This window comes from Sinocyclocheilus anshuiensis, unplaced genomic scaffold (assembly GCF_001515605.1).
Source record: "Sinocyclocheilus anshuiensis isolate Anshui unplaced genomic scaffold, SAMN03320099.WGS_v1.1 scaffold2039, whole genome shotgun sequence".
Taxonomy (NCBI): domain Eukaryota; kingdom Metazoa; phylum Chordata; class Actinopteri; order Cypriniformes; family Cyprinidae; genus Sinocyclocheilus; species Sinocyclocheilus anshuiensis.
Genome location: NW_015550822.1, coordinates 163,494 through 176,103, shown reverse-complemented (window position 1 = coordinate 176,103; position 12,610 = coordinate 163,494). Strand labels below are relative to the sequence as shown.

The 12,610-nt window shown below is 36.7% G+C and overlaps 1 protein-coding gene and 1 pseudogene across 1 annotated transcript; both read right to left on the bottom strand.

The window, feature by feature from the left end:
- Window positions 1–6: 6 nt before the first annotated feature.
- selenot2 (selenoprotein T, 2) lies at window positions 7–8,176 on the bottom strand. The gene is made up of 6 exons (XM_016450490.1): window positions 7,834–8,176; window positions 6,480–6,590; window positions 6,261–6,387; window positions 4,520–4,607; window positions 4,271–4,417; window positions 7–119 (listed from the first exon to the last, which is right to left on the bottom strand). The coding sequence occupies exons 1-5, from the start codon at window positions 8,016–8,018 to the stop codon at window positions 4,296–4,298; spliced, it is 633 nt and encodes a 210-aa protein (XP_016305976.1). The 5' UTR covers window positions 8,019–8,176; the 3' UTR covers window positions 7–119; window positions 4,271–4,295.
- Window positions 8,177–11,963: 3,787 nt separating this feature from the next.
- The window catches only part of LOC107661064 (ras-related protein Rab-33A-like), a 2,119-nt pseudogene continuing 1,472 nt past the window's right edge, over window positions 11,964–12,610 (bottom strand).

Genomic DNA, 12,610 nt, shown 5'->3' with positions numbered 1-12,610 from the left:
GAAAGAGTGTGTGTGGTGGCCGAGCATCGAGCCTGTGCTAACAGCGTGCTGTTTGCAGCGCAGGCCTTCATTATGCCACAGTCCACAGTCCCGCTGACCAGACAAACAGCTCCGGAGACCTGCAGAGGACATTACCACACTCAATGCTGCTGTTGTGTTGAATTATGCATGTTGTTCGACACAGCGGTAGTGCCAAACGCAAATTGTAAATAGGTTTTACTGAAGTACATACATTGGAAACACAATACTCTACAATTTGATTTCCCCCCCCCCTTAGAAAGAAATATGTTTGTGCAAAAATCTAGGCAGTACTTCCTGCATCTCTTTTCTATGGCTGCCACTGCTGAATCTCCATGGCCAAGGCCATGGCAAAATAAAACATTTGAGCTGTGAATGTAATTTTGCAGCAAAACAATGGCAGGAAAATGCAGGGCTCTGAACCGGTTCAAGGAACGAAAACGAAACGGAAAACAGAAACCAACTAAATTTTGCCAGGAACAGAACCAGAAACTAAATCAAATTTTATAGTTCCAAACAGAATCGAAAACTTGAAATGGCCATTAACCGGTTAATAACGTAATTTTATCGTTCCATTTAATATTTGAAATTTGCTGTCAACCAATCAGGAATTCAAGTAGTACGTGAGGCTGATGCATCCAGCGAGTGAAATGCCCGCTCAGCTGTGAACTCATCAAAGGTAAGTCGCAATGGCAATGCACCGGCGTTAAGAGTTTATCCGAGGATAGTGTAAGATGGACTCAACAGATCACACGCACCTGCAGCGCTTCTGTGAATGGGGAAAACAGAATAAAACTGTAGGCTTACATAAAAAGGAATATATAGGCTTATACACGAAATATATTTCACTTAAATCATTGACAGATTAACTAAACGAAAGAAAAAATGCGCTGTTTCGGTTTATTGTGACATGATCTAAAGTTCATGGAAAGGAAAACGAGACAGCAGAAAGTAGTTTTCTTTATTTTGCAAAAGTTTGACAGTTTTGAATGTCTTGCTTCTATCTGTATACCAGCATTGGTATGGCTATCGCGCCGGCGCCTCACGCGCACACAGACAACATATTTTTGCGATATTGCAGCCTGTTGATTATCAAAATAAAATACAGTTAAAGAAACATAATTAACACTGCTCCCTTGTACAATCTGTTGCATTCAGCGTGACCAGCGCCTCACTGATATGCGAAGGATGATGTTCGATGCGAGTGAAGTATGAAGCCTATTTCATAATAAATAATATTTTAGCATCCACATACGTCGCGAATATGGAAATATTTGGATTACAGATGAGAGCCAATCATGATTTTGTCTGAGCTATGAATAAAATATAAGAATTAAAGAATTCATATTTTCTCATTTTATTTGCATTATCTTGTTATTTTAGTGGGTAGAATAAATACGTTTTGGGCTAAATTATTTTCAATTATATTTAAGCACTATATCCTCGCGAGTCGCAACTCATGACTGTCAAGTTGTCGCAATAGATGAGAGAACTCTCTTTTCGTTATTCTCCCGCTTTAGCAAGTTAACTGAATAATGGAAATTCGTCTCTTTTTCAAATAAAACCGCTAGATACTATTGTAAAAATGTGGTGGACTGATCACTGCTGGCTGAATTGGACAGGCGATTGAAGCGATGGCCTTGAGTGTGGCGTAATGATGTGAAATTTAAAGAGTACGGAAGGACAAATATCCAAACTTTTTCAGACTACTGCAGCCTGCACTCACACTGCGCTGCCCGTTGGATTCTCAGTTCTGAGGAGAATAAGAAACTGGCTCCGATCTTCAGTGGCACAGGACAGATTCTCAGATCTTTCTCTACTGCACATAGAGAACGATTTGACTGAAAATGTATCAGAAGTGATAGTGAAAGATAGATATCATCTACGCAATTCGGAAAAAGAGGCGACTTTTCTGCATTAGTTATGTTTTTTTTTTTTTTTTTACTCTTTATACAGCAGTCATTGTTAATTCTAAATGTATTTTAATGTAGAATATGTAATATATGAAATGTAGAACATATTATAAAGTACTCCTGGCTCGTCTGCCAGTGGGTGCCCCCCCACGCATAAAAGTCAAACTCCGCCTATGAATTAATTTGTTTTTGGCTTGACATTTATTTAGCCTAAATGCTTTAAATCGACTTAACTTTAGAGGATTTGTTGTGGAGAGAAGACAACTTTAGCTGTGTTTATAATGTTTGTAAACATTTTGCTTTACCGGCATTTTAGCCTACATTATTTCTGAATGTAATCATAAAATGCAGACGTGAGCCTATAGACCAATTTGGAGTAGACGTCACAGTTACGTCACTTGCAGCTGCGCGCGCATAGTGGTTGCAGAAAAACACTGGGAACAAGTGGAGGTAAATGGGTAAAATCCATGGAATAAAAGAAAAAAATATTTTTGTGCCTTTTGATGTCAAGATCGGAATGCAAATAATTTTTATAGAATACTGTCGTCATTTGAAGCTAAACGCAGATGTTTAAATGGACATACTATGGATGAAAACTAATTCTGACTTTTTTTTCTCGCAAATGCAAGTTTATATCTCCTAATTCGGACTTTATAACTCGACTTAACAAAAATAGTGAGTTTGTCAAATCTTGAGGAAAAAAGCCAGAAGAGCCGAGGGGAAAAGAGAGAATGATGAGACATCTAATCAATATAATTTATAATCTTTTTAAACCTAACTATGTTGTACCGTATCCGTGAAATTCTCTAGCTGTAAAGGCTATCTCTCCCGGGTTTTCTGCAACCATGATGCGCGCGCATCCTGAATGTTTACAAACCGGTAATTGGTCTACAGCCTACGCGACTTAGCCTATGTTTTTTTTTTCTCTCAAAACGCAATTTTATACAAGTAGTGTTAACAATGCAGCAAACATTTTTAAATATCTTGAAAAAATACTTTAATGTCTTTAAAGCATTAACAGATTTTTCTTCTGTTTAGTAAGATACATTTGACCAAAATCTAGAAAAGACGAAGCTGTATTGGCTATGATTAAGCACAGCAGGTTAAGATACCAGATTTTCTGTTTTTGTTTTTTTTTTCCTTTTCGAGTAAAGAAAACGCTGTACTTTATTATTATTATTATTATTATAGGCAAAGAAAAAGTAAAAAAAACAACATTATTAACCGGTATTAACCAGTTTCGGAACGATAATACATGAGGAACGCAGGAACAGAAATGTTAAAATATCGATTCTGCTCGGAGTGAACCGATTTAATTTTTTTAGTTTGTTTTCAAGCCCTGGGAAAATGTAGCTTTAATTTGAAAAATGCACATAAACAAAATAGGAACTGTTCAATACAAATAACGTGCAAACTAATTCTTTCCGAGACTCTGCAATGAGTTTCTGAATTGAACCAGTCTTTCACGGAATGAATTCACACCGGCTACATTTACATGCAACCAAATAATCCGTATGTAATCGGATTGACGGCTCAATAGGACTGAAAAGCCTTCATGTAAACACCTTAATCGATCCGATTGAACTCAATCAGAATGAAATTTCGATCGGATTGAAGGGGGTGGTTTATGCCTTTTCTAATACGATTGAGAGTGCATGTAAACACTCGATCGGATTGAACCCCGAAACTGAAAGCACTGCGCATGTGCAATGACGGAGAAACAGTGTAACGACATATGACGCGCGGAATGAGCGGTTCTTCCTTTTGAATAAAGTGCTGTATAAATGCGTGTCCTGTCATTATAAAACTCTCCTTTTACTCGGCAACTGTGAAGTGGAGCAGGACAACCTCCCACCAGTCCTTGTTTTGGATTCTCATCCACAGGCAACCCGTTTTGGGCGCGGGGAGGGGCATTTTTACTGCGTGATAAACATGAGCAGCATGGCACAGCGGTTTATATGTGTATTTATCCATAAATGGATAAATATTAATTCTGCTGTTAAAAACAAATTAAGAAACCGTGTAGGAGAGTGGTTATTATGTGCAAACAGTGAGAAACTCTTTATTTGTTTATTTCACAATTTTACTGCAATTTTAATAAACTTAATGCAGTTTAGCCTAATAGACTTCTTTTAAAAAACATTCAAAATCTTACCGACCCCAAACTTTTGAACAGTAGTGTAAATTCCATACTGAAATACTATTTTAGCAACAGAGCTAATACTTGCAAATAGCCTCTAAGCCTAGGGACAAACCTGTACTGAAAACAACAACAGTTATTGTTAAACACCTGCTATGTTTGTACATGCTGATGTCATTGTACAGGTTTTACCACTCACCTGTCTCTTGGCAAAAACAACAGCACTACGGTGAGGGAAAGTTCATCTTGTCAACCTGATTCATCTTAAGGTGGTTATCCAAGATCTGGAAGAGCTCCTGAATGTTGGGCACATATCCTGATTGCAACTTGGACCAAATTGGTACATCTAAAACAGAAAGGAACAGTGATGCTTCTTTGATATACATATATTCTTCACATAGTTTCAAGAATTTTTTCCTAAGTGTAGTGGTCATCCAAATGACATTACCATTCAATGAAACCTCAAAAGCTCCTGTCGAGAGGAAATGGGTCTCCAACATGTTACTAATGAAGAATGCCATGAGGCAGGAGAAAATCTGCAAAACAGACCCATCAAATGTGAGAAACTTTCTTCCATGTTATTAAAAACAATATGCAGGCAAAATGCAGTTTTTTTTTTTTTTTAAAGCTGCACTATGTAACTTTTTCTGTGTTCAAAATTTGCAAAATGTATATAATGAGCGAGTACATCATGAATTCATCTTCCAAACCGCGTTTTTGTCTTATTCCGAACCACTACGGTACACTTACAATAAGTACTTATATTTGGACTATTGTAGCCTGGTCGGGTCGTCACCGCTGCAGAGTAACACATACCTGCGTGAATCGCCAGAGACATAAACTTAGAGAAGTAGCTCTGGTTGGAATGTTCTTCCGCGGGATGTGTGCAGTTCTGTTTATTAACCGCTAGAGCGCCAAAAGTTACATAGTGCTGCTTTAACGGCACACATATTCGTCTTTCGGTTCGATATGCATATGTCCCGAACAAATCATTCAATTTGTCCAGGAAATTCAAACAATAAACGCCATTTTGACGCTCTTTGATGTGACGCGACAGATCGCTATACAAACACCTCAGTTTAAAGGGCAGCACTGAGCACGATCATCCCTTCCTCTTCACTGCTAGTTTTAACGTGAAATAAACATTTCATGCCTCACGTATTCGCTTAATCAGTTTCAACCGCGGAAAGACATCAATAAAACAGCTTGTAAACAAAAAACAGCTTGTAAACAAAATGTCACATAGCATTTCATTTACCTCAGGCAAGTCATCAGTGTCTACAGTTTGTTAGTTTACAAGAGAAATGAAGTCTAGAGAAGGAAATTCGCAAAATATTAGAATCTATACTCATAATTTACTTGTATGTACGTTTAATAAATAAATCTGTTATGAGACAAGTTATGACAAATGACTAATGTAAATGATTACACTTAAACAACAAATAGAAATTTTATCATTTTGAAGTTAATTTAAAAACTGCATTATGTGCAATTTACATGTTTGCATACAATTTCTTAAGCTGAGTGTTGATTATATTTAAAAAATTAATAGTAATTTAATTTAAGTTTGGGCTCTGTTGTTACTAGTAACCTTACAGTAATGTAAAAGGGCTCCCTAGTTTAAAGCAGAAGCTGAGGTAGATTTTTATCCCTAAGAATATTTTAATTATAATTACATTTATTTAAAGAAAGAGCAATTTGCTCAGTAAACCACTGTTTAATGTAGCCTATAAAAAGCTATTTAGTTTAGTTTAGTTTTTTCCCTCTGCTTTAACAAAACCATACCAAACTGTGACGTCAAAACCGAGGTACGTACCGAACCATCATGTCTGTGTACCGTTACACCCCTAGTATATATGCTCTACAATAAGCAAAAAAAAAAAAAAAGTTAAAATCTGATACTAATTCAGTTCCATCACTACCAGGGTCTCCTTAAAATTGTAAATAAAGTCCATTTTGATTTTACGTCTTTAACACGTGTTTACAATCGCTACGTCATCATACAGATTCCAGCAATTCCGGGCATGCCCTTCACACTCAATGACGCAGTTATGGCTCTGAAATGCTACTCATTCCTCAAAACAGGATTTGCGTCAGTTCAACTATGACACAGTCACAGTGTAAGTTTATCTTCAGCCTAAACTCGGCTATAAAATCAGGTTAAAGTCCAAGCACTTCAACAACATTACCTTATTCTCCTGTCCCCAGGACCATATTCTTGGAGTGTTCATACCAAACATTTGGAAAGGATTTTGTCCAGTCACAATCAAGGCGATGGCAAGCAGTTTGAAGTAGGAGATGAAATTTCCAATGTATCTGTAGACGAAGACACATGACAAGTTAAAGTTAGGACTACACCACCATCTAACAGAGGGCTGATTCCACAACATCTGGAAAAACACACTCACTTGTTGATGGGTTTGGGAGGGTAATTCTCTCCCTCGATTCGGATGTCCGGGTACAGCTGGCTGATGGACCGGGAGTACTCCTGGAACACCTTACTGTACCCTCAGGATATACTAAAAAACAAACAAACACACACTTAATGGTGATAAATAATTTTTAGAAATGGTAATTGTTATGACATCCACAAACACAAGTCGGTATGAAATGAAAGCTCATCCTATTTTCTAAAAGCATATAATATCCATGAAATTGTTTAATTATTTTTTGACCTTACGAGTGTTAACTCATAATGTCAAATGTCTGTTGAAATGGACAGACTTCTCTCTGTTGACGTGTACAGGACTTCTCAAATCATTTAGACCTCTTAAACCCACCCCTGCAAGGTCAAATTCATCATCCGATGAACAACCGATGTATAAAACCAAGTCCAACCTTATAATTTTTATTTTCTAATAATCCATTACACTCAGATGTCACATTATGGAAGAAGACTTTAACATATTAATGGCTACATTTAAATTTAAGCCCCAATTCAGCTTCTTCAACAGGTAGAATGAGCAAATAAGTCAATTAAATTGGTAAATAAGGTTAATCAATCACAAAAGACGTCATTTACATACAGAAGTCTTAAAGGTACAGTAGAAATAACAGCCTGTTTAATTGTAAGGGTCATAGAGATGATGTGAAAATAGAAAAATGTATATACAATTGCTTGAACTAAGTTACGAGTCACTGGCCTGTGATTATATATTATATGTTTACTCTCACTTAGATAACATTAAATCACACCTCTACATTTATTAATTCAGAAAAGAAAAATGTAAAATATTCAGTCAAAGTTGAATAAATCGTTCTTTCCTATTGTCTTTGGATATGTTGTGTTCTTACAGGGCAATGTAACGTTAATCTCACAGGAGCTTTACGCAGATTTATAATAATCTGCTCAATTCAACACGTTTCAATCAGACACATGAATGCAAGATAACCTGAGCAGTTTTCGCAGCAATGATGTTATTTACGTACGTACATAAATAAAAAAATGTAATGTTTTTAAAAAAAGACGTCTTATGAATACATTAACAAGGTCCATTGCGGTAAATTGGGGCGGTTTTTGACATTAATCTCATTACAAAAATGGTCCAATTTATTTAAATTCATTCCATTTATAATGAAAATAAATGTATTATACAGTATATAGTTATTTTAGTGCATATTTATCAACTTAAATATTTTAATACGTAATATTTTTCACACATTCAGGCATGCTACGTTAGCCGTATTAGCTTAGCATCCCCTTTGGGCTTTAAACAGACAGTAAAAACACTGAATAACATCAAGGTCTGTGGAGTTTCTCACCAGAACTGGAATTTGAGAACCGGACCCGTGTAGAAAGTGTGTTTGTTCTGTCTCTGTGTGTGTGTATCGGGTCCAGCGCTGTCCTGTTGAGTCATGCTGCTGCGGCCCACATAAATATCCCTCACGGTTAGCGCAGTAAACAGCAGCAGGGCCGTTAATATACCCGTCTGACTGTACTCCGCCATCTCCGGCACCGTCCACGGCGACAGAACCGCACTCACAGCCCTGCTCCCGCTGCCGTTACCACCGCCGCCGCCAAACTAAAACACGAACCAAGTGAAACAGGGTAAAGTGACCAAATATGTTTCAAAATAAATGTCTCCCACGCTGAGTCATGATGGAGAGCGTGGAAAACAGCGACATCTACTGGTCACGTGTGTCTGCAACACATTTCAGGTTTTTGGCTCCAGCGCCCCACGTGTTCATCAACGTACATGACAGGGTAGGAATGGACGTTTAGTACAAACACATATTGCAACTAAAAGATGAATGAAAGTATTTATAATATATTTTTAAAGAGGCAGTAGTTACAACAACATTTTACACTGCACATGAATTACATATTGTGGAAAAAACTGTGATTTTTATAGCCCATCTTGGCCTCAGCTAAGGATCTTAAAGGGATAGTTTACCCAAAAATTAAAATTACCCCATGGTTTACTCACCCTCAAGCCATCCTAGGTGTATATGACATTCTTCTTTCAGACGAATACAATCGGAGTTATATTAAAAAACATCTTGGCTCTTCTAAGCTTTATAATGGGAGTGGATGGTAGCCCAAAATTTGAAGTCCAAAAAATTGAACCAATCCATTATAAAAGAAATCCACACGGCTCCGGGGGGTTAATAAAGGTCTTCTGAAGCGAAGCGATGCATTTTTGTAAGAAAAATATCCATATTTACAACTTTATAAACCTTAATCTCTATAGCTTCCGCTAACTGTCGTACGCACATTCACGAGAGAGTGGCGTCCAGCGGATGACGTAGGACGTAGGCAAATGCGGTGACGAAAGTTGAAGCGCAGAAGAGAGAGCAAAACAAAACACCGGTCACAAATTAGTAGTACAAAACGAGGATTTGTAAAGAAAAATGTTGGAGGATTTCAATATAAGCCAAGAGGACACTGGTTTTCCTTTGTTGTAATCAAAACTAGGTTCTCGCGAGACTAGCATATTCTCACCGGAGTTTACGCTACGCCTACGTCATCCGCTGGACACCACTCTCTCGTGAACGCGCGTACGGCAGTTAGCAGAAGCTAGAGATGAAAGTCTGCGTGAACTGGAAGTTGCTGCCGACTTTATTTCAGTGTAGTGACGTATTTCCAGCTGAAACTAAATATTGAATAGAGGGCATGGTTTTATGTTTGCGATCCTCCTCTCTGTCTCTCACTCATAGCAATCTAACTATGTGTTTAAGGATATTCTGCCCATCAGAAAAGGAATGCCATTCCAGAGCGGAAGTAAATGTTCAGATTTTGATTAAAGATTAGGAAGACAAACAATTTTTTTCAGCGGATTAACTTCCAAGGATTAATTGTTTACATCAAGACTAGCAATGTGCGCTAGTAAAGTAAATAAAGTCAATTTTGATTTCATGCGGACTTTAAGGTTTATAAAGTTGTAAATATGGATATTTTTCTTACACAAACGCATCGCTTTGCTTCAGAAGGCCTTTCTTAACCCTCCGGAGCCGTGTGGACTTTTATAATGGATTGGTTCAATTTTTTGGACTTCAAATTTTGGGCTACCATCCACTCCCATTATAAAGCATGGAAGAGCCAAGATGTTTTTTTAATATAACTCCGATTGTATTCGTCTGAAAGAAGAGTGTCATATACACCTACGATGGCTTGAGGGTGAGTAAATCATGGGGTAATTTTCATTTTTGGGTGAACTATCCCTTTAAGAGAATGAGTAGGCTATATTCATTTATCTGTTAATTATGTTGTTGTTGTTTTTTTGTGATTTTTCAGCATATTGTACTCGATATTAAGACTTAACAGTTAGAGGCAGCAAATGTAATTATTATGTGTTTAACTTTAAAATATGACATTTAAATATTTCTGGAACACATTATTCAATAGATATGCAAATACCTTAAACATTGCCTCTGAAATGCAATAAATACTAAATGTTTTGTAATTTTCATCAGAGTATGGCACTTTTGAATAAAGTATAATTTTACTTTTAAATGTATGGCCTGCGAATGTGAGTACCAGTCTAATATTCTACAGCCTGTATTTATTTGAACATAAAACTGATTACATAAGCACTCTACATAAGATTTATTATTTCTTTTTGCACTGGTTTATATTTAGTACAGTGAAAAATTAGGCCTTCCACATTCGAAAAAATCTGTTTAACTCCTCTTTATTCTTTGCAAATTTCTATATTTATTTATGGCAGCAGGGTTATTGTTGCATGCTCTTTGTCTATTAGCATGGTTGATACTGTCCTTAATTAATCAATGAATAATTTCTGCTGAATAGGATTTTACAAATGCATCATGGTTAGTTTAGAACTCTTTTCAGCATGATATGTTAATTAACAGCATTGGAAAAACACCTATGCGTGTTTTTCTCTAAAACATGAACTCCAATAACAGTTAATGTTTTAAAGCATTTCTCGGCTATTAAAATATTCAGTGCTTCAGGATATCTGAGATTTAATTTGGTGCTCAAAATCAAACATACATACTGTAACATGTCACACAGCATACAAGGGCACAAAACAAGACAAATCATAAGGCTTCAATCTCTTCAGCAGATATAAGGCTAACACGGTTGAAACCAGAAAATTCTCTTACGAATCTGAAAGCATTTGAAACCACACAGAAAACTGCAACTTCTCCTGTAGAAACAAAAGTACTGAATAAGCAGAAGATAGAGGTTACACAAAAACAATCACAATCACAGGGGCACCAAATTGCACTCGCACAATCCATAATCAACATTTTCACATTATCAGCAACCCCTTCCACAGAAACACTCATACTGATATCTTTGTCAAGTTAAAATCATTATTTTCTGGGTCTTTTGAATAAAAATGTAACAATCACTGGCCTGTTTGAACCTTGCTTTTGTACATAAGTGTTTATGCATTTGGAAGAACCACCTTAAGCTGGTGAAATACTGTGATGCTACATAAAACTTCCCACACGGTTTCACTCTTTCCCAAGGTGCATGGAAATGAGTATGTGGTGAATTATGAGTGTTATCAGATTCCATTAACATTTGGGTCACTATTTAATGCTAATCATCAGAATATAGTTTCATAATTTGAACAGGTTTCAAATGTATCCATGCAGTTCGTGAGGGAGAAATATAAAAAAATATTTTAGCAGTGAGTAACCACAAGGCTATGAGAAATAACTTGCAATGGTGGCAAATTAATGTTTTGAGGCAATACAAACATTTTAAATGATCATTGTGACTCATGTAAAACTGTAAGGTTTAGATTCTACAATATGTGCAGTTCCTGACGGCTAAAACATTAAGACCATCAGCCAATTATGTTGGAGATGTTATGCCATATTCCACTAAGTAATATTTGGATTGATTGTATGCTGATGGATGAATCCAAACAAGTGACGGAAACAAATGACTGTAAATCCAACAAATGCCACGTTTCTTCAGACCTTTAAAGATTGCTTAAGTGGTAAAATGTGCCCTGAATTAAGCATGAGGGATTGAAAATATATCTGTTACACATGGATGAAATCTTGTGTAAACATGTCCAGGTTGCATTATTTTTTGATGAATAAAATGAAACATATTATAAGGCTATCAACATTTTTTGCACTTTGACATTATTTTTCATGGAAATTCAACACGTTTCCTCACGAGAAATCTCAAAATAATGTTTTGGATGTTTTACTTTTAATGGATGATTTTGTATGCTTTTAAAACTGATGATTGTTATTAGAGTCTCATTACTGTAATACATTTTTTATTTAAATCAGCATAAATTAAAGGAAGTACATAATATATTAATATTTTTGCATTACGGTAATAGGGAAAGTGTGCTTAATTGTCATAAAAATAATGTCACAATGCAAAAACAGTCTTAAAAGGCATAAGTGTTTTTTTTTTGTTGTTTTTTTAGCAAAATGTAATTTCACATTTCTTTCTTTTGATTTTGAGATGACACACAACTTGAACATGTTCTTGACAGGTTTTGTGGGATTTGCCTTTTTAGTGATGGTGTAACTGAAGAAAAGAACATGAAAGATAATAACACACACACACACACACACACACACACACACACACAAAGAGAGTTAATGGAGCAGCTGTCATAAAGTAACTAAAATTAGTTGCAGGCACATTCTTGCATTGTGAATTATCAATGTTAATAATTTCACAGTTTAGGGTCCTCAACAAGGGCAGTTACTCTTAGGGTCGGGCTGATGTGTCAGCCTCACTCTGCCTTCTTCTCTCTCCACATCTCTGTAGATCAGGGATTTTTGGGCTTTTAGACGACATGCCAGGCACATGAAGATGGAGTCCACGTTCTGGCTCTCCTTGGGATCTTTGGCTGATGTTTCAAACAGTAGCATGTTATGGGCATCTGCAAACTTGAGGGCAGTGTTGGAAGGGACCTGGATCTGGTCAACTAGGTCGCATTTGTTACCCACCAGAACACGAGGCACCGAGGATGACACCCCGTGCCCGTTACACTCCTGAATCCAGGTCTTTAGGTTCTGGAATGAGGCCATTTTTGTGACGTCGTATACAAATACAACAGCATGCACATTGCGGTAGTAGTGCTCCACCATG